Source organism: Electrona antarctica (assembly GCF_951216825.1).
Source record: "Electrona antarctica genome assembly, contig: scaffold_325, whole genome shotgun sequence".
NCBI classification, from domain to species: domain Eukaryota; kingdom Metazoa; phylum Chordata; class Actinopteri; order Myctophiformes; family Myctophidae; genus Electrona; species Electrona antarctica.
In genome coordinates, this window is record NW_027638726.1 from 27,501 (window position 1) to 52,500 (window position 25,000).

The window sequence follows — 25,000 nt, forward strand, 5'->3', positions numbered from 1 at the left end:
ACTCACTCCAGAGGCCCACTATATTTCCACACTCACTCCAGAGGACCACTATATTTCCACACTCACTCCAGAGGCCCACTATATTTCCACACTCACTCCAGAGGCCCACTATATTTCCACACTCACTCCAGAGGCCCACTATATTTCCACACTCACTCCAGAGGGCCACTATATTTCCACACTCACTCCAGAGGACCACTATATTTCCACACTCACTCCAGAGGCCCACTATATTTCCACACTCACTCCAGAGGCCCACTATATTTCCACACTCACTCCAGAGGACCACTATATTTCCACACTCACTCCAGAGGCCCACTATATTTCCACACTCACTCCAGAGGCCCACTATATTTCAACACTCACTCCAGAGGACCACTATATTTCCACACTCACTCCAGAGGCCCACTATATTTCCACACTCACTCCAGAGGCCCACTATATTTCCACACTCACTCCAGAGGCCCACTATATTTCCACACTCACTCCAGAGGGCCACTATATTTCCACACTCACTCCAGAGGCCCACTATATTTCCACACTCACTCCAGAGGCCCACTATATTTCCACACTCACTCCAGAGGGCCACTATATTTCCACACTCACTCCAGAGGGCCACTATATTTCCACACTCACTCCAGAGGGCCACTATATTTCCACACTCACTCCAGAGGGCCACTATATTTCCACACTCACTCCAGAGGGCCACTATATTTCCACACTCACTCCAGAGGGCCACTATATTTCCACACTCACTCCAGAGGGCCACTATATTTCCACATTCACTCCAGAGGGCCACTATATTTCCACACTCACTCCAGAGGGCCACTATATTTCCACACTCACTCCAGAGGGCCACTATATTTCCACACTCACTCCAGAGGGCCACTATATTTCCACACTCACCCCAGAGGGCCACTATATTTCCACACTCACCCCAGAGGGCCACTATATTTCCACACTCACCCCAGAGGGCCACTATATTTCCACACTCACTCCAGAGGGCCACTATATTTCCACACTCACTCCAGAGGGCCACTATATTTCCACACTCACCCCAGAGGGCCACTATATTTCCACACTCACCCCAGAGGCCCACTATATTTCCACACTCACTCCAGAGGCCCACTATATTTCCACACTCACTCCAGAGGGCCACTATATTTCCACATTCACTCCAGAGGGCCACTATATTTCCACACTCACTCCAGAGGGCCACTATATTTCCACACTCACTCCAGAGGGCCACTATATTTCCACACTCACCCCAGAGGCCCACTATATTTCCACACTCACTCCAGAGGGCCACTATATTTCCACACTCACTCCAGAGGGCCACTATATTTCCACACTCACCCCAGAGGGCCACAGTGCATATTACTGTCGTAGCAAAAATAGCCGATCTACAAGCTCAAAACGCGTTGCAATGCGACGCGTTTTGATCAGCTATTTTTGCTATATTTTAATTGAAAACCTGAATAATGTTTTGCTATTTTTTAATTGGAATCCTGAAAAGTAACCTTGAATTTCAAATGCATTTAGTTATAGTTATGTTAACTTTATGAACTGTTAACATAACTACGTTGGACACAAAAAGACAATAACATTTTAACACTAGTCATTAAAGGGGCATTCCACTCATTTTCAACATTTTACTATGTCATTAATATACCTTAGAGCTGTTGTGTGGAAATAATAAAAAGTCCCCCCATTCTGTGTTTCCTAGAACTAGAGGTCTGAAAAAGATCATTAACATGGTGAAACACATCTTGATGATGTCATCAAGATGTGTTTCACCATGTTAATGATTTTTTTCATAATTACAGTTCTAGGAAACACAGAATGGGGGGACTTTCTTATTATTTCCACACAACAGCTCTAAGGTATATTAATGACATAGTAAAATGTTGAAAATGAGTGGAATGCCCCTTGTACTAGTCATTTATTAATAGTAGTCATGAAGTAATTAAAGCGGGGTTGGAATTGTAACAGCTGAAATCAATATATCTGTATTCTGTGAAGGTGGGGGCAACATGTGGCCCACCCCTGGGATAGAAGAACGGAGGATAAAAATCACACTTGTGTGAAGTGAGGGGCCCACTGTATTTATATCGGCCACATGGTGTCTTACGTCGTCATTTAGTACCCTAAACAAACATTAACCCATTTAGTACCCTAAACAAACATTAACCCATTTAGTACCCTAAACAAACATTAACCCATTTAGTACCCTAAACAAACATCAACCCATTTAGTACCTTAAACAAACATTAACCCATTTAGTACCCTAAACAAACATTAACCCATTTAGTACCCTAAACAAACATTAACCCATTTAGTACCCTAAACAAACATCAACCCATTTAGTACCCTAAACAAACATCAACCCATTTAGTACCTTAAACAAACATTAACCCATTTAGTACCCTAAACAAACATTAACCCATTTAGTACCCTAAACAAACATTAACCCATTTAGTACCCTAAACAAACATTAACCCATTTAGTACCCTAAACAAACATTAACCCATTTAGTACCCTAAACAAACATTAACCCATTTAGTACCCTAAACAAACATTAACCCATTTAGTACCCTAAACAAACATTAACCCATTTAGTACCCTAAACAAACATTAACCCATTTAGTACCCTAAACAAACATTAACCCATTTAGTACCCTAAACAAACATTAACCCATTTAGTACCCTAAACAAACATTAACCCATTTAGTACCCTAAACAAACATTAACCCATTTAGTACCCTAAACAAACATTAACCCATTTAGTACCCTAAACAAACATTAACCCATTTAGTACCCTAAACAAACATTAACCCATTTAGTACCCTAAACAAACATTAACCCATTTAGTACCCTAAACAAACATTAACCCATTTAGGCCTGACCTCAAAATTTAAACTTTCACGATTTAAAAAACAATAGCACGCCACTCGGTGGCGCGCTATGAGCTTGTATTTTTCAATAGCAAAATGGGTTAAAGTCGCGCTGGCTCTAAAGGGCTCTGTAAAGGGCTCTAAACAAACATTGCAATGTTATCCTCAAAGTCCATAGACTGGGTTGGCAAACGATTTACGTCATAAGTGCTCTGAACAAATCCCATGGACTTGGCTGCCATCATATCTTCAAAAGCCATGCATTGGAGGGGCCCTCAAAAACAGATTAGAATAGAAGACAATATATAAAAAAAGATTTTAGAACGCATTATAACGGGGGGAACGGTGGCACAGTTGGTAGTGCTGTCGCCTCACAGCTAGAAGGTCCTGGGTTCGATTCCCGCTCGGGACGCTGTGGGTGCTTGCGGCGTGTTTCCTCCTCCGCGTCATCAGTGCCCATACCCGAGGCGGGGTTGGCGAAAGGGCCTTTCTGTGTGGAGTTTGCATGTTCTCCCCATGTCCCCTAGGGTAGGTACCCTCACAAAAAACATGCAGTAATCCTGGTCTCTAAACTGCCTCCCCCTGGCCAACCGGGGCGCCTGATGGAGGGGAAAGGAACTGGTTGGAATAACGTGTTCCCTCCACGCGCTACGTCCAACCAGGGAAACTTCCCCCCCTGTCAGGTGTAAAGGAGCAACTTGGACACTCAGGCATGAAGGAAGCATGAGTTCAAGTCCGTTGCTCTCCCCATGTCCCCCATATATGGGGACTAGGCTGGCGGAGGGTGTGTAGAGCCCAGGATCACATTAGATAATTGACACAGGGGTGAAAAATGGGTTACAAAATCGTGGGATAAAAATTATAGAACACATTATAATGAGATTATAACAAAACAGATTATAATAAGTAACAGATTATAATGCACATGTGTGTGTGTGCGTGCGTGCGTAGGAGGAGAAGCAGAGGAAGAACGTGAATCTTCTGAAGCTGGTGTTGAGTTCTGAGGTGGACATCAACGCTGTGGACTACGTAAGACTACCAGAACCTTCCACATCATTTATATCCATATATTTATCACTCCATCCACTATTCTGAACATTCTACTACGGTAACTATACAGTGGTTCTCAAACCCTTTCAAGTCAAGGACGCCCAAATCGATATACGTATTTGGTTGGACCCCACTTTAACCCATTCTGGGCGGGAACCCCTTTTTGGTGTTAGCATTATGTTATGCTTTAGCTATTGAAAAATAGCAGATCTACAAGCTCATAGCGCGCCACCGAGTGGCGCGCTATGAGCTTGTAGGTCTGCTATTTTTGAAACATCGAAGAACGACTGACATAGAAACATAGCTTTTTCAGAAAACTGTCAGGATGTAGAAGACATTTTTAGAATCTGATCTCAGGTCAAAATGGGTTGAGAACCACTGATGTTCAGTATGTATAAATGTGCTGTGTGTGTATTGTTGCAGAAAGGTAACACAACCCTCCACTGTGTGTGTATTGTTACAGAAAGGTAACACAGCCCTCCACTGTGTGTGTATTGTTACAGAAAGGTAACACAACCCTCCACTATGTGTGTATTGTTACAGAAAGGTAACACAGCCCTCCACTATGTGTGTGTATTGTTGCAGAAAGGTAACACAGCCCTCCACTGTGTGTGTATTGTTGCAGAAAGGTAACACAACCCTCCACTATGTGTGTGTATTGTTACAGAAAGGTAACACAGCCCTCCACTGTGTGTGTATCGTTGCAGAAAGGTAACACAGCCCTCCACTGTGTGTGTATTGTTGCAGAAAGGTAACAGCCCTCCACTGTGTGTATTGTTGCAGAAAGGTAACACAGCCCTCCACTGTGTGTGTATTGTTGCAGAAAGGTAACACAGCCCTCCACTGTGTGTGTATTGTTGCAGAAAGGTAACACAACCCTCCACTGTGTGTGTATTGTTGCAGAAAGGTAACACAGCCCTCCACTATGTGTGTCAGAGGAAGAGTGAACGACTGCTTCCTCTGCTGCTGGACAAGAACCCTGATATGGAAATCCAAAACAATGTACGTACGGACGTACGGTACACACGCCGTTCAACAGTACACCAATAACTATGGATATAGGATAGGTGGGCACTAGTATAGTATATCTAGGGACATCTGGGCACCGCGAAGAAAAATTGGCTATTTTGTCCAAAATGTAAAAAAAGAAAGAAAAAAGTCAAATACATAAAGTATACATGATGTGAATATGCACGGTACATCATGATCAGACTAATTTTATCCTTCAACGTCTTGTGTATGCCCCAAAATGAGTTTGAAAACGTAGGCCTTAATTGTCGAACGTTTAAGCATGTTCTGATCAAGTATTTTTTACTCTTACTTAAAAACATTTTCCAAATATTTTATATATACATTTTGGAGAAAAAAAAATGCCAATTTAACACAGAGGTGCCCGCTCTTCCTTGGTGCCCCCACCTATCCTGTTACTGTCTAGAATAGGCTACTGTACAGTAAGAACAGCAGTTATATTTTATTACAGTCTTCTACTCACCAGCGTTGTAACGTGTCGCTGTTCAGAGTAGCATCATGTTCATGTGTTTTCAATTCATAGTATCATGAATTAAGTACCGTGTAAAATAACCTTGGTTTGAGTGAGGTGCTTCTTGAGTTGTTCTGGAGGGCCTCCGTGTCACCTTTGAACCCTAACATGAATTGCATTTGAAGTGCCTTTCAAGAGACCCAACTACACTCTTCAGTATGATCAAGTTTAAAACTATAACCCTATTAATAGCTAAATAGTGCCACCTTGTGGTCACCTGCCACGATTTTTAAAATTACATTACATTGTCATTCTTGGCATGGACTGTCCTTTGAAGTGTATTCCTTGAACAAAGAAGTTGGCTTAGGAAAGACTGTGTTTAGAACTGTTCTTATGCAACATGATATGACATGTCTGTCCTGTCTCTGTCTCTAGTTGATGACATGACATGTCTGTCCTGTCTCTGTCTCTACCTCTAGTGTGGGGAGACGGCACTGGATGTCGCCACCAGGCTGAAGTTTCACAAGATCGTCTACATGCTGAGAAAGACCAACTGACAGACAGACAGACAGACAGACAGACAATCACATACAGGTGGAATAAATGACAGACAGATGTTGAGATGCAATAACGTTATAGCAAAAGGCTGATGCACACGTCAAAAGGCTGGTGACAGGTGTGTAGGGCAATAGAGCATATAATGAAAAGGGTATCTTTGAAAGACAAAGAAAAGGTCCCGCACACTGTCAGACACTCGACAAAAAATGTTTTGCTCTTTATTAGGTCGACGTTTCGGTCGCTTAGACCTTCGTCAGGACAGACACTTTTCTGACAGTGTCTTGACAGTGTGCGGGACCTCTTTTTTGTCTTTCAAAGAGAACCTTTTCATTAGATGCAATAACAGGCAGCCAGACAGATATAAACAGACAGACAGGTCTGTAGTATCTATATAAAGACTGATAGAAATAAATGAGAACAGGACAGTTAATTCTAACACTAGTAACGTTCCGGCCATCTTAAACAATACACTTTAAAGTGTATATATTAATATTTATACATTTCTTTTCAATGTTTTTTTTTATGTTGGTGTGTCTTACATGCTTTGTACATTTGTTTGTTGTTTTGAAGGTTATTCTATAGAAAGATATGCTTCTTTGTATGATTTGATTGAATGAAGTCTAAAAGTAGCACTTCTACCCGACGTGAATAAAAGAACAGAATGAAAACTAAATTCTGAAACTCTGTTATTTAAATACTAACAAAGGGATAAATCCACACAGACACAGGTGTTTGAAAGTTAAATTAATTAGTTACAAAGCAGTACAAACGGTACAAAATGATTTTAGCCGATCATCCTAAATGGTTGCATCACATCTTTCTTTTTTTGATAAAGATTACAGTACATGGAAGACACTAAAAACAAACATATGAAGTTGTTTTTCAGTGATACAGATGTTAAGCACTTTTCAGAAATAAGAATATGAAAGGGGAGGACTGTGTAATATCTAACATTGCTGTTGGGCAGAAACCTTTAGCTCCATCTTTTTTTTTTCTTCAGAAATCAACGCCCTATTTTATATTTAATCTTATGGCAGTGTCATCCTTTCTGTCAGGGGAGTGGCTGTGCATCGTTAATGATTTCCATTCATATTTGACACAGCCAGTTTCTGGAGAAAATGGAATTAATGTGGCCTTACAAAAGCCTTGAAACTACATATGAAGGCAATGTCGCTGCTAATATACGTCACGCCCAGGTGTCAACACATTGCGTTCCTGAGATTCCTCGTTGACGTAAGCTCAGCTGGTGGTGACTCGACTCGTACTAACCCGACAGCATCATGTACAGTAGTGGGTCCGGGGACCCCAGGGGTCCTTGAGGGAGTTCCAGGTGGTCCCCAGCTAAATAATAGTTTGGAACCAAATGGACCTATGGGTCTGTGTACAAATGGAACATTTGGGGGTCCTTGACATGAACAAGTTTGGGAACCACTGATGTACAGAACCAAGATCAGTGCAATCCTTAACTTGGCTCCCTGCACAACAACATCAATGTCTTCTCCTGGTTCCTCCCAGATCGCTCCCTGCACAACAACATCAATGTCTTCTCCTGGTTCCTCCCAGACCACCCTGTTCGCTCCCTGCACAACAACATCAATGTCTTCTCCTGGTTCCTCCCAGACCACCCTGTTCGCTCCCTGCACAACAACATCAATGTCTTCTCCTGGTTCCTCCCAGACCACCCTGTTTGTATCCCTGCACAACAACATCAATGTCTTCTCCTGGTTCCTCCCAGACCACCCTGTTTGTATCCCTGCACAACAACATCAATGTCTTCTCCTGGTTCCTCCCAGACCACCCTGTTAACTTCGCTCCCTGCACAACAACATCAATGTCTTCTCCTGGTTCCTCCCAGACCACCCTGTTTGTATGGAAACCCCACAACAACATCAATGTCTTCTCCTGGTTCCTCCCAGACCACCCTGTTTGTATGGAAACCCCACAGGGGCGACTGTGGCTCAAGAGGTAGAGCAGGTCGTCCAATGATCCATGGGTCGGCGGTTCGAATCCCGGCTCCTCCTGGCTACATGTCGAAGTGTCCTTGGGCAAGACACTGAACCCCAAATTGCTCCCGATGTGCTGGTTGGTACCTTGCATGGCTTCCGCCGCAATCGGTGTATGAATGAATGTGTGTGTGAATGGGTGAATGTAATGCACAATCTATGTAAAGCGCCTTGGATAAAGGTGCTATATAAATTTACCATTTACCCACAGGGACAAACAGCACAGCGACAGTCCCACACCTCAGTTTACACAGTGCTGATCAGTGCTGAATGGAATTAATAACCTGGTATATCAAGTATAAACGTATTCAGATCACGTAAAACGAAACACGATCAAATGTTCTGTGACTTTTAACCCATTTAGGCCTGACCTCGAAATTAAAAAAAAAATCTTCTAAATCCTCCAGTTTTCTGAAATAAATATTTTCACGTTTTTTCAAAAATAGCAGACCTACAAGCTCGTAGCGCGCCACTCGGTGGCTGTGCGTCGTTAATGATTTCCATTCATATTTGACACAGCCAGTTTCTGGAGAAAATGGAATTAATGTGGCCTTACAAAAGCCTTGAAACTACATATGAAGGCAATGTCGCTGCTAATATACGTCACGCCCAGGTGTCAACACATTGCGTTCCTGAGATTCCTCGTTGACGTAAGCTCAGCTGGTGGTGACTCGACTCGTACTAACCACGGTTTCTACCCGACAGCATCATGTACAGTAGTGGGTCCGGGGACCCCAGGGGTCCTTGAGGGAGTTCCAGGTGGTCCCCAGCTAAATAATAGTTTGGAACCAAATGGACCTCTATGGGTCTGTGTACAAATGGAACATTTGGGGGTCCTTGACATGAACAAGTTTGGGAACCACTGATGTACAGAACCAAGATCAGTGCAATCCTTAACTTGGCTCCCTGCACAACAACATCAATGTCTTCTCCTGGTTCCTCCCAGATCGCTCCCTGCACAACAACATCAATGTCTTCTCCTGGTTCCTCCCAGACCACCCTGTTTGCTCCCTGCACAACAACATCAATGTCTTCTCCTGGTTCCTCCCAGACCACCCTGTTCGCTCCCTGCACAACAACATCAATGTCTTCTCCTGGTTCCTCCCAGACCACCCTGTTTGTATCCCTGCACAACAACATCAATGTCTTCTCCTGGTTCCTCCCAGACCACCCTGTTTGTATCCCTGCACAACAACATCAATGTCTTCTCCTGGTTCCTCCCAGACCACCCTGTTTGTATCCCTGCACAACAACATCAATGTCTTCTCCTGGTTCCTCCCAGACCACCCTGTTAACTTCGCTCCCTGCACAACAACATCAATGTCTTCTCCTGGTTCCTCCCAGACCACCCTGTTTGTATGGAAACCCCACAACAACATCAATGTCTTCTCCTGGTTCCTCCCAGACCACCCTGTTTGTATGGAAACCCCACAGGGGCGACTGTGGCTCAAGAGGTAGAGCAGGTCGTCCAATGATCCATGGGTCGGCGGTTCGAATCCCGGCTCCTCCTGGCTACATGTCGAAGTGTCCTTGGGCAAGACACTGAACCCCAAATTGCTCCCGATGTGCTGGTTGGTACCTTGCATGGCTTCCGCCGCAATCGGTGTATGAATGAATGTGTGTGTGAATGGGTGAATGTAATGCACAATCTATGTAAAGCGCCTTGGATAAAGGCGCTATATAAATGCACCATTTACCATTTACCCACAGGGACAAACAGCACAGCGACAGTCCCACACCTCAGTTTACACAGTGCTGATCAGTGCTGAATGGAATTAATAACCTGGTATATCAAGTATAAACGTATTCAGATCACGTAAAACGAAACACGATCAAATGTTCTGTGACTTTTAACCCATTTAGGCCTGACCTCGAAATTTAAAAAAAAATCTTCTAAATCCTCCAGTTTTCTGAAATAAATATTTTCACGTTTTTTCAAAAATAGCAGACCTACAAGCTCGTAGCGCTCCACTCGGTGCCGCGCTATGAGCTTGTAGATCTGCTATTTTTCAATAGCTAAATTATAACATAATGCTAACACCAAAAGGGGTTCCCGCCCAAAATGGGTTAAAAGGCACAGCCATGCAAAAGATGAGACCAACTGACATCCACGTCAATAAAATGTGATATTTAGTGATTTATACAAGACGACACAATCTGTGGAATTATTGTGTAGAATAAAAAACATTCTGTTTAAGGAAATAAAACAATTTGGTATATAGAACATCTCAGCAATATAAGAGTGAACACTCGGCAAACACTCAGGAGTGTAAGGTTTCCAGAGTTACAGGAAGTAAACGGTCTGAAGTCATTCAGTTGAATCTCTTTTGAAACACAAGTTTAACAGGATTTAGTTACATTTCCACAGTATGGTTAGGTTATGTGCACTGGTGAGTCACAAAACACTGTAATGAGGTATTGGTCAACTAGTTGGTTATTGAAGAATGTCCACTGGAAGCTTGTTGTAGCAATGATAATGGAAAGTAACGGTATCAGTAAGTCCAGAGGTTCCCAACCTTTTGATTGTATTATTTTATTATTTTCCCCTTGAAAATCGAATTTGTGGGTGTGTATTATTACCACATGACAGCGAGTCCCGGGTTCGATTACCCTTTGCTGCATGTCACTCCCCGACCCTCTCTCCCCATGTCACTCCCCAACCCTCTCTCCCCATGTCACTCCCCGACCCTCTCTCCCCGACCCTCTCTCCCCATGTCACTCCCCGACCCTCTCTCCCCATGTCACTCCCCAACCCTCTCTCCCCATGTCACTCCCCGACCCTCTCTCCCCATGTCACTCCCCAACCCTCTCTCCCCATGTCACTCCCCGACCCTCTCTCCCCATGTCACTCCCCGACCCTCTCTCCCCATGTCACTCCCCAACCCTCTCTCCCCATGTCACTCCCCGACCCTCTCTCCCCATGTCACTCCCCGACCCTCTCTCCCCATGTCACTCCCCAACCCTCTCTCCCCATGTCACTCCCCAACCCTCTCTCCCCATGTCACTCCCCGACCCTCTCTCCCCATGTCACTCCCCGACCCTCTCTCCCCATGTCACTCCCCAATGCTCTCTCCCCATGTCACACCCCGACCCTCTCTCCCCATCTCCATTCACTGTGTGCTATTAACACTTAGGCCGCTATCATTTATTGAAAAATGATTCACCCCAGCATTTTTTTAATTTTAGCTCTTATTTTGAAAAGCCGCCATTTCCGGTCCATGAGCAGTATGTCTTAACCTAGGAAACTACATGGAGCGGACAGGCCTTGTTTACCATCTGAAGCCAGACCGGAGCTCTGCAGAGCTCCAGATCATCATATCTGTGCCGTCAAAGAAACGCTGTTTTGACCAAAATGCCATCTGGGAAGAGGAATAGGAGATACAGGCGATTGAAAGAAATGGATAGAATGGATTATTATGGCGACGACGATTTAAGATGGGCGATCCAGTGCTGTGCTAACACAGCTAGCAAACCGGCTAACGTGAGTAGCATTATGGCTCGAGCAATCGAACGCGCCATAAAAGCGCAATTGCCATAGGCCGTCGCCAATGGCGTTAAGCGTCAGTATCAAAATTAGGCTTCAATTGACTTTAATCGTCGGCAATGGCGCGGAAACGGTTAATAAAGGCAGAAAAAGCCTCTGAAATATTAAAAATTAGTCTGGAGCTCCACAGTTCACTCGGCTGACTTAGCTTGAGTTATGTGGAATTCTATTCTTATAACAAACCAAATAAAACACCTCTGAAACAACTTCCCATATGCTAGTGCTACTACTGATGAACCCCTTTTGGTGTAAGCATTATGTTATGCTTTAGCTATTGAAAAATAGCAGATCTACAAGCTCATAGCGTGGCATGCCGTGCTACGAGCTTGTAGGTCTGCTATTTTTGAAAAACGACATAGAAACATAGCTTTTTTAGAATCTGATCTCAGGTCAAAATGGGTTAAATGTTTATAGACTTGAGTTTGGTTTGAGTAGAGTGACTGGGTGGGACGGAGTGTTTCTGTCACTCATGGATGTACTGTTATAATATGCACTTTGGGGAATGTACACGCACGCTCCTCGCGTCCCTTTGTGACGGAACACCAATACAGATCACTTTCTGTGATCAGAGATCAGGATTTATTTCAGTCACTCAACCTCGGTTTCACTTTAGTGTCCCCGCCAACCCAGCAGTGGGAGGAGGCCCTTTAGGTTTCATTGATTTATTGGAAATTGTATTTACAGTTTGTAGAATGCGTACAGTTCAAAAGAAAGTACAGGTCAATACGAAAGTACAGGTCAATACGAAAGTACAGGTCGATACGAAAGTACAGGTCAATACGAAAGAAAGTACAGGTCAATACGAAAGAAAGTACAGGTCAATACGAAAGTACAGGTCAATACGAAAGAAAGTACAGGTCAATACGAAAGTACAGGTCAATACGAAAGAAAGTACAGGTCAATACGAAAGTACAGGTCAATACGAAAGAAAGTACAGGTCAATACGAAAGTACAGGTCAATACGAAAGTACAGGTCAATACGAAAGTACAGGTCAATACGAAAGAAAGTACAGGTCAATACGAAAGTACAGGTCAATACGAAAGTACAGGTCAATACGAAAGAAAGTACAGGTCAATACGAAAGTACAGGTCAATACGAAAGTACAGGTCAATACGAAAGCTTCTACGAGGATAAAACCAGAAAAAGCACTAAAGGTCCCTGCACACTGCTGCGTCTTTCGGATTTTTAGCTGCGTTCGTCTGTTTCCCGAAAAAACGTGTCCAGTGTGCAACCACCTTAAGTCCTCCATTTCTAATTCATCAGAACATTTAAAGAAGTACAAATACACTTCTATGAAAAAAAGGAAATCATCATATATATACAGTAGGCGGGCTCTGCTTGAGACGCATGACCAGAGGCGGACTTACCGTTGGGCTAGGGTGGACTGCAGCCCAGGGGCCCCCGAATGGGCCCCCCCCCCCCAAAGAAAAAATAAATAAAAAAAATTATATATATATAAAATTGTAAAGTATTGAAATTCAATTCAAGTGAAATGTGTGTATAGTTATTGTATTTAGTTAGCAAGGTAAATCCGGCTCTGCACATGACAACAGATTAAATCATTTGACTATGCATTCTAGAAACACATTCCTAACTCACACAAACCGAGTTGAAATCCTACACAGCGGTGGTATTTAAACCGGTAGATGACCTTTGACCAAGAATGGAGCAGTGACAATTTTAATGTAGTTTGCAGGTCATTCCATGTATTAGGGCCACAGAAGCCAAAAGTAGATCTACCAAGTTCAGAGTTAACTTTTGGAACCTTGAATTTGGGGAAATTACTTGACCGGATGTGGTAGGGTTCAGAGTCCCATTTCAGAAAAGATGAGATGTATTTATGACAATCTCCAAGTATACGGGATTGACTGGTTGAGTCACCATTATTAGGAAATGTGCCCATATAACCAATGTGCCCCCGCACTACGCTGAGTGGTCCAGGCACCTATAAGGCTGGTAATCCAGGCTGCTTGACAGCGTGTCGCGGGTTCGAGTCCCGATCCCGACGACCTTTGCTCTGTGTCTCCTCAGGAGGAGACACTGTCTCATCTGTCTGGTCCATGCCACCAGTCGACGAAGGCTCCGAAATGTCGGATGACATGTCATTATGGGGATGCAGGGGTGACAAAGGAGGCTCCGATATTGCCTGTATGAGTCCTCATGTGGTAAGTTAGATGATGCTTTTGAATAAAGCCTTTGCTACAAACTTCACATGTAAATGGATTTTCCTCTGTATGAGTCATCATGTGAACTTTTAGACTACTTGTATGCCCAAAGCCTTTGCTACAGACTTTACAAGTAAAGGGCTTTTCCCCTGTATGAGTCCTCATGTGCTCCGTTAGATTAGATTGAACACCAAAGCCGTTGCTACAAACTTTACAAGTAAAGGGCTTTTCCCCTGTATGAGTCCTCATGTGGTAAGTTAGAGCACCCTTTTGCCTAAAGCCTTTGCTACAAACATTACAAGTAAAGGGCTTTTCCCCTGTATGAGTCCTCATGTGGTAAGTTAGAGGACCCTTTTGACTAAAGCCTTTGCTACAAACTTTACAAGTAAACAGCTTTTCCCCTGTACGAGTCCTCATGTGCTCTTTTAGATGACTTCCTTGAATAAAGCCTTTGCTACAAACTTTACAAGCAAAGGGCTTTTCCCCTGTATGACTCCTCATGTGAAGTTTTAGACTATTCTTACGAAACCAGCCTTTTATGAGTATTTTAGAGCAGGCTTTGAACCAAAGCCTTTGCTACAAACTATACATGTAAATGGCCTTTCCCCCGTATGAGTCGTCATGTGGCAAGTTAGAGCACCCTTATCTCTAAACCCTTTGCTACAGACTTTACAAGTAACAGGCTTTTCCCCTGTGAGTCCACATGTGATCTTTTAAATGACTTGTATAACCAAAGCCTTTACTACAAACTTTGCAAGCAAGGGGCTTTTCCCCTGTATGACTCCTCATGTGAACTTTTAGACTACCCATTTGAGACATGGATTTCCCACAAACGTCACATGTAAAGGGCTTTCCCCCTGTATGACTCGTCCTCATGTGAATGTTTAAATTACTTTTTATACCAAAGCCTTTGCTTCAAACTTTACAAGTAAATGGCTTTTCCCCGGGATGAGTCGTCATGTGGTTAGTTAGAGTACCCCTTTGACTAAAGGCTTTGCTACAAACTTTACAATTATAGGGTTTTTCCCCTGTATGAGTCCTCATGTGGCAAGTTAGAGCACTCTTATAACTAAAGCCTTTGCTACAAACTTTACAAGCAAATAGCTTTTCCCCTGTATGAGTCCTCATGTGAACTTTTAGATACTTCATTTGAGACATGGCTTTCCCACAAACTTCACAAGTAAATGGTTGTTCCTCTTCATGAGTCCTCATGTGGTTAGTTAGACTACCGCTATGACTAAAGGCTTTGCTACAAACTTTACAATTATAGGGTTTTTCCCCTGTATGAGTTCTCATGTGCTCCTTTAGATGACTTCCATTACCAAAGCATTTGCTACAAACTTCACATGTAAAGGGCTTTTCCCCTGTATGACTCGTCCTCATGTGAACTTTTAAATTATTTTTTAAACCATAGCCTTTGCTACAAACTTTACAATTATAGGGCTTTTCCCTGTATGAGTTATCATGTGCTCCTTTAGATGACTTCCATAACCAAAGCATTAGCTACAAACTTTACAAGTAAAGGGCTTGTACCCTGTATGACTCGTCCTCATGTGCCGTTTTAGCTGACTTTGAAGACCAAAGCCTTTGCTACAAACTTCACATGTAAAGGTATTTTCCCCTGTATGACTCGTCCTCATGTGAACGTTTAAACTACTTTTTCTACCAAAGCCTTTGCTACAAACTTTACAATTATAGGGCTTTTCCCCTGTATGAGTTCTCATGTGCTCCTTTAGATGAGTTCCATGACCAAAGCATTTGCTACAAACTTTACAAGTAAAGGGCTTTTCCCCTGTATGACTCCTCATGTGCCGTTTTAGCTGACTTTTAAGACCAAAGCCTTTGCTACAAACTTCACATGTAAAGGGCTTTTCCCCTGTATGACTCGTCCTCATGTGAACGTTTAAATGACATTTTCTACCAAAGCCTTTGCTACAAACTTTACAAGTAAAGGGCTTTTCCCCTGTATGAGTCCTCATGTGGTAAGTTAGAACACCCTTTTCCCTAAAGCCTTTGCTACAAACATTACAAGTAAAGGGCTTTTCCCCTGTATGAGTCCTCATGTGGTAAGTTAGAGGACCCTTTTGACTAAAGCCTTTGCTACAAACTTTACAAGTAAAGGGCTTTTCCCCTGTATGAGTCCTCATGTGCCTCATTAGATTAGATTTAACAACAAAGCCGTTGCTACAAACTTTACAAGTAAAGGGCTTTACTCCTGTATGAGTACTCATGTGGTAAGTTAGATGACTCTTTTGCCTAAAGCCTTTGCTACAGACTTTACAAGTAAATGGCTTTTCCCCCGTATGCGTCACCATGTGGTAAGTTAGAGGACCCTTTTGGCTAAACCCTTTGCTACAAACTTTACAAGTAAAGGGCTTTTCCCCTGTGTGAGTCCTCATGTGAACTTTTAAATTACTTTTTATACCAAAGCCTTTGCTACAAACTTTACAAGTAAAGGGCTTTTCCCCTGTATGAGTCCTCATGTGCCGGTTAAGATGTGCCTTCGTATTACACATTTTGCCACACTCTGTACAACTAAACCTTTTCTTCCCTGTGTGACTCCTAATGGAATCAGTTTGTTTTGGTGTTTTCAGGTCCTGGGACAGCTTGTTGCTCAACGACCAGGCTTGACCTTTCACATTTTGTGTCTTGTGTGATGTCAGTGTGTTTAAATCTGATGGACCCTCCCTGGTCTCCTCTAACTCATCACTGTCTTCAGTGTCACATTTATTGTCCGATTCAGAAGAGTGTAAAGAGAGGAGCTGGTTATCACTAGTTGGTTGTGATGTTCCACAGTCCTCTACATCAGCTTGTGTATTCATGTGTTGAGTTGAAGTGCTGGCTAGAGGCTCTGTCTCTCTGCCATCATCATCATCATCATCACTTTTCACTGCAAGTAATGTCAATGTTGACCCGTCATCCTCCACTGGTCTTTGAAGTAGCTTCTGTTTAATCTGTAGAGACTCTGGTTCCTCCTGGACCAGACTGGACCTCCTCTCCTGATGTTCAGGGGAAAGCTCTTCTTTAGGCAAAAGATAAAATGAAAGAAATCCATTAAATGTTGAACATTTTCCATGCAGTGTTTCCTCTGTTGTACTACAAGGAAGTAAACACTTCAGACAAACATTTCCTCCAACTACCACAGGTACAACAGTTGTAGATGTTGTGGCTGGAGAAACTTCCACTGTAAATTAAACCATCGGTCTACCGTAAAGTCCTCTAATAGCAGTGTTGTTCAAGTTACTTTTAAAAAGTAAAGAGTTATAGTTATAGTTACTTATCTAAGTAACTTTTTTTAGATAAGTTACTTTACTTTACTTTATGAAAGTAACTTCTAAAGTTACTTTACTTTAAAAAATAATATAAAAAACGATTTAAAAGAAGGTTTTTTGTTCTGTCGCACAGTAAGAGAAAAGACAACTCCCTCCTAACATTATGAAATGTAGTGGAACAATAAAACATGTTCAGACAGAGATTTTGAGTAGTGATCGACCGATATGGTTTTTGGCCGATATATCCGATCACCGATTAGTGGACAATCAAAAAGCCGATAGCCGATATTATGAGCCGATATGAATTTAAGTTAAAAAAAAGGAAGTGCAAGAAGCACCAACATCGTTTCAGTAACACTTCCCCCCTCCATCAAATGCAGCTTTTTTTTTTATTCAAGTGCAAACATGTACTGTAGCAGCATATATATACTTTTTTCAATATCTATCTATCTATCTATGAATGCACCAAGTGTGTGTGTGTGTGTGTGTGTGTGTGTGTGTGTGTGTGTGTGTGTGTGTGTGTGTGTGTGTGTGTGTGTGTGTGTGTGTGTGTGTGTGTGTGTGTGTGTGTGTGTGTGTGTGTGTGTGTGTGTGTGTGTGTGTAATTGTCCAGAACCGCCCCAAAAAGGCCTCTGCCCGGGCTCTTGACCGGGCAAATGCCCAGCATCCATATATGGATTATGGAGCTGGCCTGTTCTGACCTCACAGCACTCCATATTTGGGCATGCCTGACACAGAAGACAGAACTCCACAAGCTGGCTGCATATACTCCCTATTTGGGCATGCCTTACAAAGAACTCCATATATGGGCATAAAAGGGAGACAGACATGGGGCATTAATTTCCAACTTGCATCGTTCCAAGTAGATCAGTGCCCAATGGGCTGTAGAGGCTCTATGGGCACCGTTCTAGTTTATCAAAATTGGTGATCTACAAGCCCACAGCACATTGCATCATGACATGTTGAGAGCTTGTAGATCTGCTGCCCAAACTCTCCAAAGCCAATGTGACCTTGTTGTTTTTACTCCACCACTGAAATTTGCCACTTTCAAGATCACTGGCCACTTTTTTAATGCATGTGGAATTTGTTTTTACCATTCATTTTATAGCAATAAAAGACAATATGTCTCAAAACACTGGCCAACAGTAAAATTATTGGCAACTAAATTAATATGAACTAGAAATTAAGACTGACAACGCTACTGATTGGTTCATTCCTCACTGGCTTGCAGTTAGTTATTGCATATAGCCAAAATGCAATAATCATATTAGGCTGGTCAAGATGGGGGGAAAAAGGTTGTCCTTCAGTTGGCTGGCGCTGGCGCGCGCACGCACGCACGCACGCACGCACGCACGCACGCACGCACACACGCACACACGCACGCACACACGCAATCAATAGACAACTTGTTACAGCTGTTGCTTGCAACGTTAGCAGGCAGCAGCTAGCTTGGCTAACGTAGTTCTACCACTGCTCTCTGTGACTCTGTCCCTCTCACGTGTGGATTTTATTTTGGTTAATTGAAGATGAAAACAGCAAAGCTTTTTATGGTTACAAGGTTAGTAGCCTATAATCCTTCCTCCTCCCTCAGTGCCCTCTCTCTGAAACCGTGTGTGAGTGAAAGAGGAAGGGTTTGTGTGTGTGTTTACATATGGCTCTGCCACAGCCGTACACGAGTAAGACCCGCCCTACTCTGTCCGATTGGCTTACCCTGAAATCTGGCCCTACGTTAGCCAATCAATGACCTCTTCTGCGACATGCTTTGTTCACGTTAGGGTGTGGGCTCAGAGGCTCAGGCTAGTATGAGAGCACAAACGAAACTGTCAACACAGTACAACACAGCGCACAGAGGTGCGCTCCAGCAGCAGTCAGCACAGAGCCTGTTTGACAGATACTCGGCGCTGCATGGGGAGACTTTTCACTTGGATCACATAAGTTGACATAATAACGCTAAAACGCGGGTAACGCTCGCACAATAACTATAAGGCCGTTATGCAATGGGGAAATGTAAAGCGTTAGGTTACAAGTTACTGCAAAATGTAGCGCCGTTAGGTAACGTAACGTGATGTAAGGGCGTTAGTTACAACACTGTCTAATAGTAACCTCTGTTCAATTAAAAATACGGGGAAATGTTAGCCATGGTGACGCTCTTTGTTAACGAGCATGATGGCAGACCTTCCCACTGTTTTGAGCTCCTTGCTAAATCTAAAAAGCTAATGTCGTTTACATGAACGTTCAGATTTCAAATCTAAAGTGCTCACCCCCAGGGCTTCGGGTGTTAGAACTTTGCACGGATGGGTATTAGCACACATGCATCCCGTATTCTGCAATAAAAAGCATTTTAATCCGATCTGTGGTTGTGATGGAACATGTTCCTTATTTTACTTTTTGCCACTTGGGGGGGGGGGCATAGTTGTTCCATTATTCCTTTGGTTAGTACCTCCCTGTCTCCAGGGGGGCGCTGTGTTTTGGTTGTCTCCTGTGGCTTGCTACTAATGTTACAGGAAGTGACATGGACTTCCTTTTTCACTGTAAACACCAAGAAAGATCATTGTTGATTGTGTTGAATGATCCAAAGCCATCAGTCTGTTTCAATCCCTTTGAGTGGCAAAATATGTAAGTAGGCATATTCTCCAACAGTGTGACATTGTATATTTAGCATATTTTTCCACATTTGTCATCTTTTGGAGGTGGTAGTTCAGGCCTCATGTGGACGCTCTTCTATTCATATAGGCTATACAATACAACTACTTAACCTTGTAGTTCAGTATTTCTAGCATGTTTGCCTTAACATGTATGCTGACAGGAAATACTTTGTTGTTCCCTGTTAGTTCTCAATTGTGACATTAGTAACAAGTTATTCGTATTTCTGTTATTAATTGTGTTTTCTGTGACTAAAAAACGGGCTACTGTATGTGCTGGCATCGTTGTTATGTTGAGCTGCTGATCTTCAAAGTCACATTCATATGAAGTTGTTGACTCATTCACATTACAGTGTAGAACAGGATAAAGCAAAAGGGAAGCAAGGCTTTCTACATTCCCTCCCATTCACGAGTTAGAAGAGTTAACTGATGTAGAACAGCTTCCCTCCCGTTCACGAGTAATGCTTTGTTTAATTCGCGTTTTTAAGACGGGGTTTCCATCGAACATTGTGGGATAGGTGACGCGTTCGGATGACATCACCGGAAAATATTCGTCGCACTGGCTTGCAAAGACTTCTGGGAAACTGAGGCGCAATGCAAACTTTATGAGAGTCCAGGCTCCGCACGTGCTTGCCTCTTCCTGGCTGCTTGTTGGTTTTTTTTTTCAGAACCATTACAAACGATCGACGATCGACGATAACGGCCGGATGCTTCTTCAAAGGACATTGAAAAACTATGCAGTCAATGGTGGACTGCGATTAATTAATCCCGCAGTCAAACTGTTAATCAAGATGTTAGGAGAAGACACACAATTTACGCAGTAGCCATATCCTTCCCACAAAGGATGAAATGATCTGTGTGAAAATATTATGGGTACAGTAATAAAACCATAGAAAGATGAGGTGCAGATCTGCAGACTGTGTCTGCTCCACAGGCAACGTACGCCTCTGCGACAAACATCCATCCTGGCTTTGGCCAGACACACAACGTGGATTAACAGACGTCTCCTCCACTGGGGAGGAAGGGAGAGTGAATCAGTCTGGCTAAAGCCAGGCTAGGTAAAATGATCGTCTAAATTACTTTACACTGTTGAATGTGAATGCAATGTGCATGTTTTGCAGCCACTATCCAATCGATAAGGATTGGAAATGTGGAGCCAACTTACAAACTCACAAGGCATCGTGATCGGACACATCGCGACCTTGTAGATCGGCTCTTTTCGGTGCGGGACACGGCATCGAAAAGAACGTTTTAACTTTAACATGATCAGATTGATATTTAAAAAGCAATAGAAGTAGAGAGGTCATCTTTGATTAGTTACAGACCCATAAGTTACAGACCCATAAGGGTCCATTTGGTTCCAAACTATCATTTAGCCGACTGCCTCAAGGACCCCACTTTGGGAACCCCTGATATACACAGTCAACTTATCTAAAAGACCATCTCTGCATCCCGGGACTCATTACATTGAAAACCTAGTATTTACATGGTAAATGGTAAATGGTGCATTTATATAGCGCCTTTATCCAAGGCGCTTTACATAGATTGTGCATTACATTCACCCATTCACACACACATTCATACACCGATGGCAGCGGAAGCCATGCAAGGTACCAACCAGCACATCGGGAGCAATTTGGGGTTCAGTGTCTTGCCCAAGGACACTTCGACATGTAGACAGGAGGAGCCGGGATTCGAACCGCCGACCCATGGATCATTGGACGACCTGCTCTACCTCCTGAGCCACAGCCGCCCTGCATCTGTCTAAATGCACCATTACAATAGTTATAAACCTTTGCTATAAACAATAATTGAAATAATTAGAATAAAACGTACTGGTTTCCAGGTGGTCGTCAGGCTCCTGTTCCTGTCCAGTGCAGGCTGGTTGTGGAGAACTCATGGTCACCTGCAGGCTGGACTCCACACACTGGCCTGGAATGAAGGAAGGAATTGAAGTGAATTGATAGCCTGGCTATAATTGTATAATAGTGTCATCTTGTGCTATATGGTGTGATAAGAATAGCTGCAGATAATAATGTATAATCATCAATAGCACCCTACATTCTGGCACCCACCCGAGCACGTGTATGTTCACGCATCACCAGATAGCACAAACATTCGTCCTCTTAACCCATTCTGGGCGGGAACCCCTTTTGGTGTTAGCATTATGTTATGCTTTAGCTATTGAAAAATAGCAGATCTACAAGCTTGTAGGTCTACAAGGAGCTTGTAGGTCTGCTATTTTTGAAAAATCGTGAAAATATTTATTTCAGAAAACTGGAGGATTTAGAAGAATTATTTAAAATTTTGAGACTGTTACTCGTCTCATCAAAAACCTATGTTTCTACAGTATATCAGTGTTGCTCAAACTATTTTATGTCAAGGACCCCAAAAATGATGTTATTGGCCACCGACCCCCATCTGAAAATATGGCAGGGAGCCCCCAGAAGCAAAGATTGGAGTTAAAAATGTCTGCTCTGAAAGAATACAAAGATTTTTCAAAAAATAGCAGATCTACAAGCTCATAGCGCTATGAGCTTGTAGATCTGCTATTTTTCAATAGCTAAAGTATAACCGAATGCTTAAAACACCAAAAGGGGTTCCCGTCCAGAATGGGTTAATTAGTGTGATGCTTATTTTTATTTATTTTATTTTACCTGGGAGAGAGTGGCACCTTGTCTTCCCACGTAGTGATGTCAATGTTGACACATCAACCTCCTCTTCCATGTTTTCCTCCTTGATGTGTGGAGGTTGTGGTTCCTCCTGGACCAGACTGGACCTCCTCTCCTCATGTTGTGAGGGTTGTGGTTCCTCCTGGACCAGACTGGACCTCCTCTCCTCATGTTGTGAGGGCTGTGGTTCCTCCTGGACCAGACTGGACCTCCTCTCCTCATGTTGTGAGAGCTGTGGTTCCTCCTGGACCAGACTGGACCTCCTCTCCTCATGTTGTGAGGGTTGTGGTTCCTCCTGGACCAGACTGGACCTCCTCTCCTCATGTTGTGAGGGCTGTGGTTCCTCCTGGACCAGACTGGACCTCCTCTCCTCATGTTGTGGTTCCTCCTGGAGCAGACTGGAGCTCCACTCCTGGGCCCTGAACATGAGCTCATGTTCAGGGGAACCCTCTTTACACATTACACACAGACACAAGGAGGAGAGAAGAGCTAGCACAACAACTCAAAGTGCTTTTCTAAATGTATGACATTTTATTCTTTGATTGATTGATGCATTTATTAACAGATCATTGGAGAATTACAGTACATTTCAAGCACATCTCAATACAAAACTGTTAACTATGGACGACACCATAAAGTATTACACTTGTTTACAATAGGGCCCACCATGTTCAATTCATCATAATTAGAGACGTACAAATATACTCTATATAGCCAAAAACAGGAAATCATCATAGAGGAGGTAAAAAAAACATAGTGAGGGGGAAAAGGGGTGGGTGGGGGATTCAGGTTTTACGGGGGCCAGTTTCTAATTGTATTTGTATGTATGCAAGTATTTAGACAGGTATATGGGTATCTTGGTGGTGTATCGAATCTTGTGGACCAGACCCATTGCAAGATGCTGTACTCTGTCATCAACCCTAAGCCATTCCAGCCTGTCAAAGTGGGCAGGGGTTCGGTGGGTTGGGGGGGTGAGGCCAAATAGTAGCCTGGCCAGTTCGTTTTGGGAAGTCTGGAGCCTTGTTTTTTTTATGTTTTTTTTTGTGGCTTTCGCCTTTATTTTATATTTTTTATGGAGGGACAGACAGTAGGCTGACAGGAAATGGGGAGAGAGATGGGGGGAAGACATGCAGTAAAGACCGTCGGGATCGGGAGTCGAACCCGCGGCACACTGCCAGACTGGATTACCAGCCAAGGTGCCTGGACCACTGAGCCATGGCCCAGGCCTGGAGCCTTCTTTTAAGGGCCTTTTGAGGTGCTGTGGTACCAAGAGGTGCATGCATAGTCGAAGAAACCTTGTACGAGGGCTCCCGTTAGGGTCTTCAAGGTGTTTTTGTCGACCAGTGAGGAGATCCTGTATAGGATTCTTTGGTTGACTTTTTGAGTGGTGCAAACCACTCCAACAACTGGCTTTGTTAGTACCCGTGTGTGTTTGTGCCTGTACGGGTGAGCATGGTTGCTATGGTTAGTATGTGACGTCACTGACATAGCTGATCAGACTATATAAGACCTTGCACCACTCAGTTCACACGGGTGTGATTTTTTTTTTATTACGTTGGTGGCCATTTTATCACCGTAAAGATTTCTCTCCAGGATGGAACCTAGGTAGGAAATTTAATCTTTTCGTGTGATAATATAATTTGTCACCCACTCACATTTATTCTCCTATATTTGTTGATTGTCAGCTTTTGATTGATTGATTGAAATATTTATTAACAATTTGCAGAATTACAGTACATTTCAAGCACAAACTCAATACATAGGCTGTTAACTGTGAGTGGACGACCCCAATCATTACACTTGTTTACAAGAGGGTCCACTAGCTCTGGTCCATAGCCTTCTACTGCTTCTACGATTCTGCCCTGCAGTATAAGGCTATGGGACCAGCCTCTCCTCTTTAGTGGAAATCTCACGAACGTTTGACCTACTCACCAATACAAAGACAGGTTGTGTCAATAGAAAGCCTACTTTCCTTAGTGGACGCTGAGCCCCCCACCACACGTATAAACTGTACTTTTTGGCCAAAAGGGGATTTTGTTTCCACCGGGAAAAAAATACTTTTAGTTACTCCGCTGCGCCCTCTACCGATATTGCCCAGAGAACTGCCTCATAGAGAATATTTTTCTCTATGAGGGAAAAGAAACATATACAGTGAGGGAAAAAGGGGGTCGTGGGAGCTTAACATACCTGGTTTGTATAATATGACTTGTGGCTGTAAAAGGACGTCCAGAAGTTTGTCTTGTCTCCCCAGCAGAGTTTCCAGTGTCTCCATCTCTCTCTGGAAGAGGCTGAACATGAATCCTGCAGCAGTGCTGAGGCGCTCCAACACAAACACTCCGACAAGCTTCAGCTGACCAACATCACTCTGCTGTTTATCCAAAACACACAATATCTCCTCTCCCACCGACGTCAGGTGCTCATTTATCGACAGCCTCAGCCTTAGAGACTCCGTTGGACGCATTTTACCTCGTTTGTAAGACATTTTTCACCACGCTGATTTGTTCCTCGCCGCCATGAAAAACAACACACGCATGCACGTGACGACAACGTGGTTCAAGCATGCGCAATAGCAGCAGCTTCTTCTTTTTGTTTTACGGCAGATGGCAACCATGGCAACCAGTTTTTGGTGCATTACCGCCACCTTGTGACGTACCCAAATCTTGGATCAACCGAAAATCTATATCTTCTATATAATTCCCCTCTTCCAACCAATACGCAG

The 25,000-nt window shown here is 43.3% G+C and overlaps 1 protein-coding gene and 1 long non-coding RNA gene across 3 annotated transcripts in view; one reads left to right on the plus strand and one right to left on the minus strand.

Annotated features, from left to right (window-relative positions):
• LOC306917774 (ankyrin repeat domain-containing protein 22-like) overlaps positions 1–6,630 on the plus strand; it is a 12,816-nt gene extending 6,186 nt beyond the window's left edge. For both annotated transcript variants that reach the window (XM_079530682.1, XM_079530683.1), the window contains exons 4-6: positions 3,846–3,923; positions 4,848–4,946; positions 5,904–6,630. In XM_079530682.1, coding sequence (XP_079386808.1) covers positions 3,846–3,923; positions 4,848–4,946; positions 5,904–5,981 — 255 coding nt within the window. In that variant the 3' untranslated portion in view covers positions 5,982–6,630. The remainder of the gene's footprint in view (positions 1–3,845; positions 3,924–4,847; positions 4,947–5,903) is intronic.
• A 6,436-nt stretch (positions 6,631–13,066) lies between these two features.
• LOC306917767 lies at positions 13,067–24,826 on the minus strand. The gene is made up of 4 exons (XR_013789238.1): positions 24,469–24,826; positions 22,267–22,731; positions 21,446–21,541; positions 13,067–16,717 (listed from the first exon to the last, which is right to left on the minus strand). It is a non-coding gene; the product is annotated as an uncharacterized lncRNA (long non-coding RNA).
• Positions 24,827–25,000: the final 174 nt, after the last annotated feature.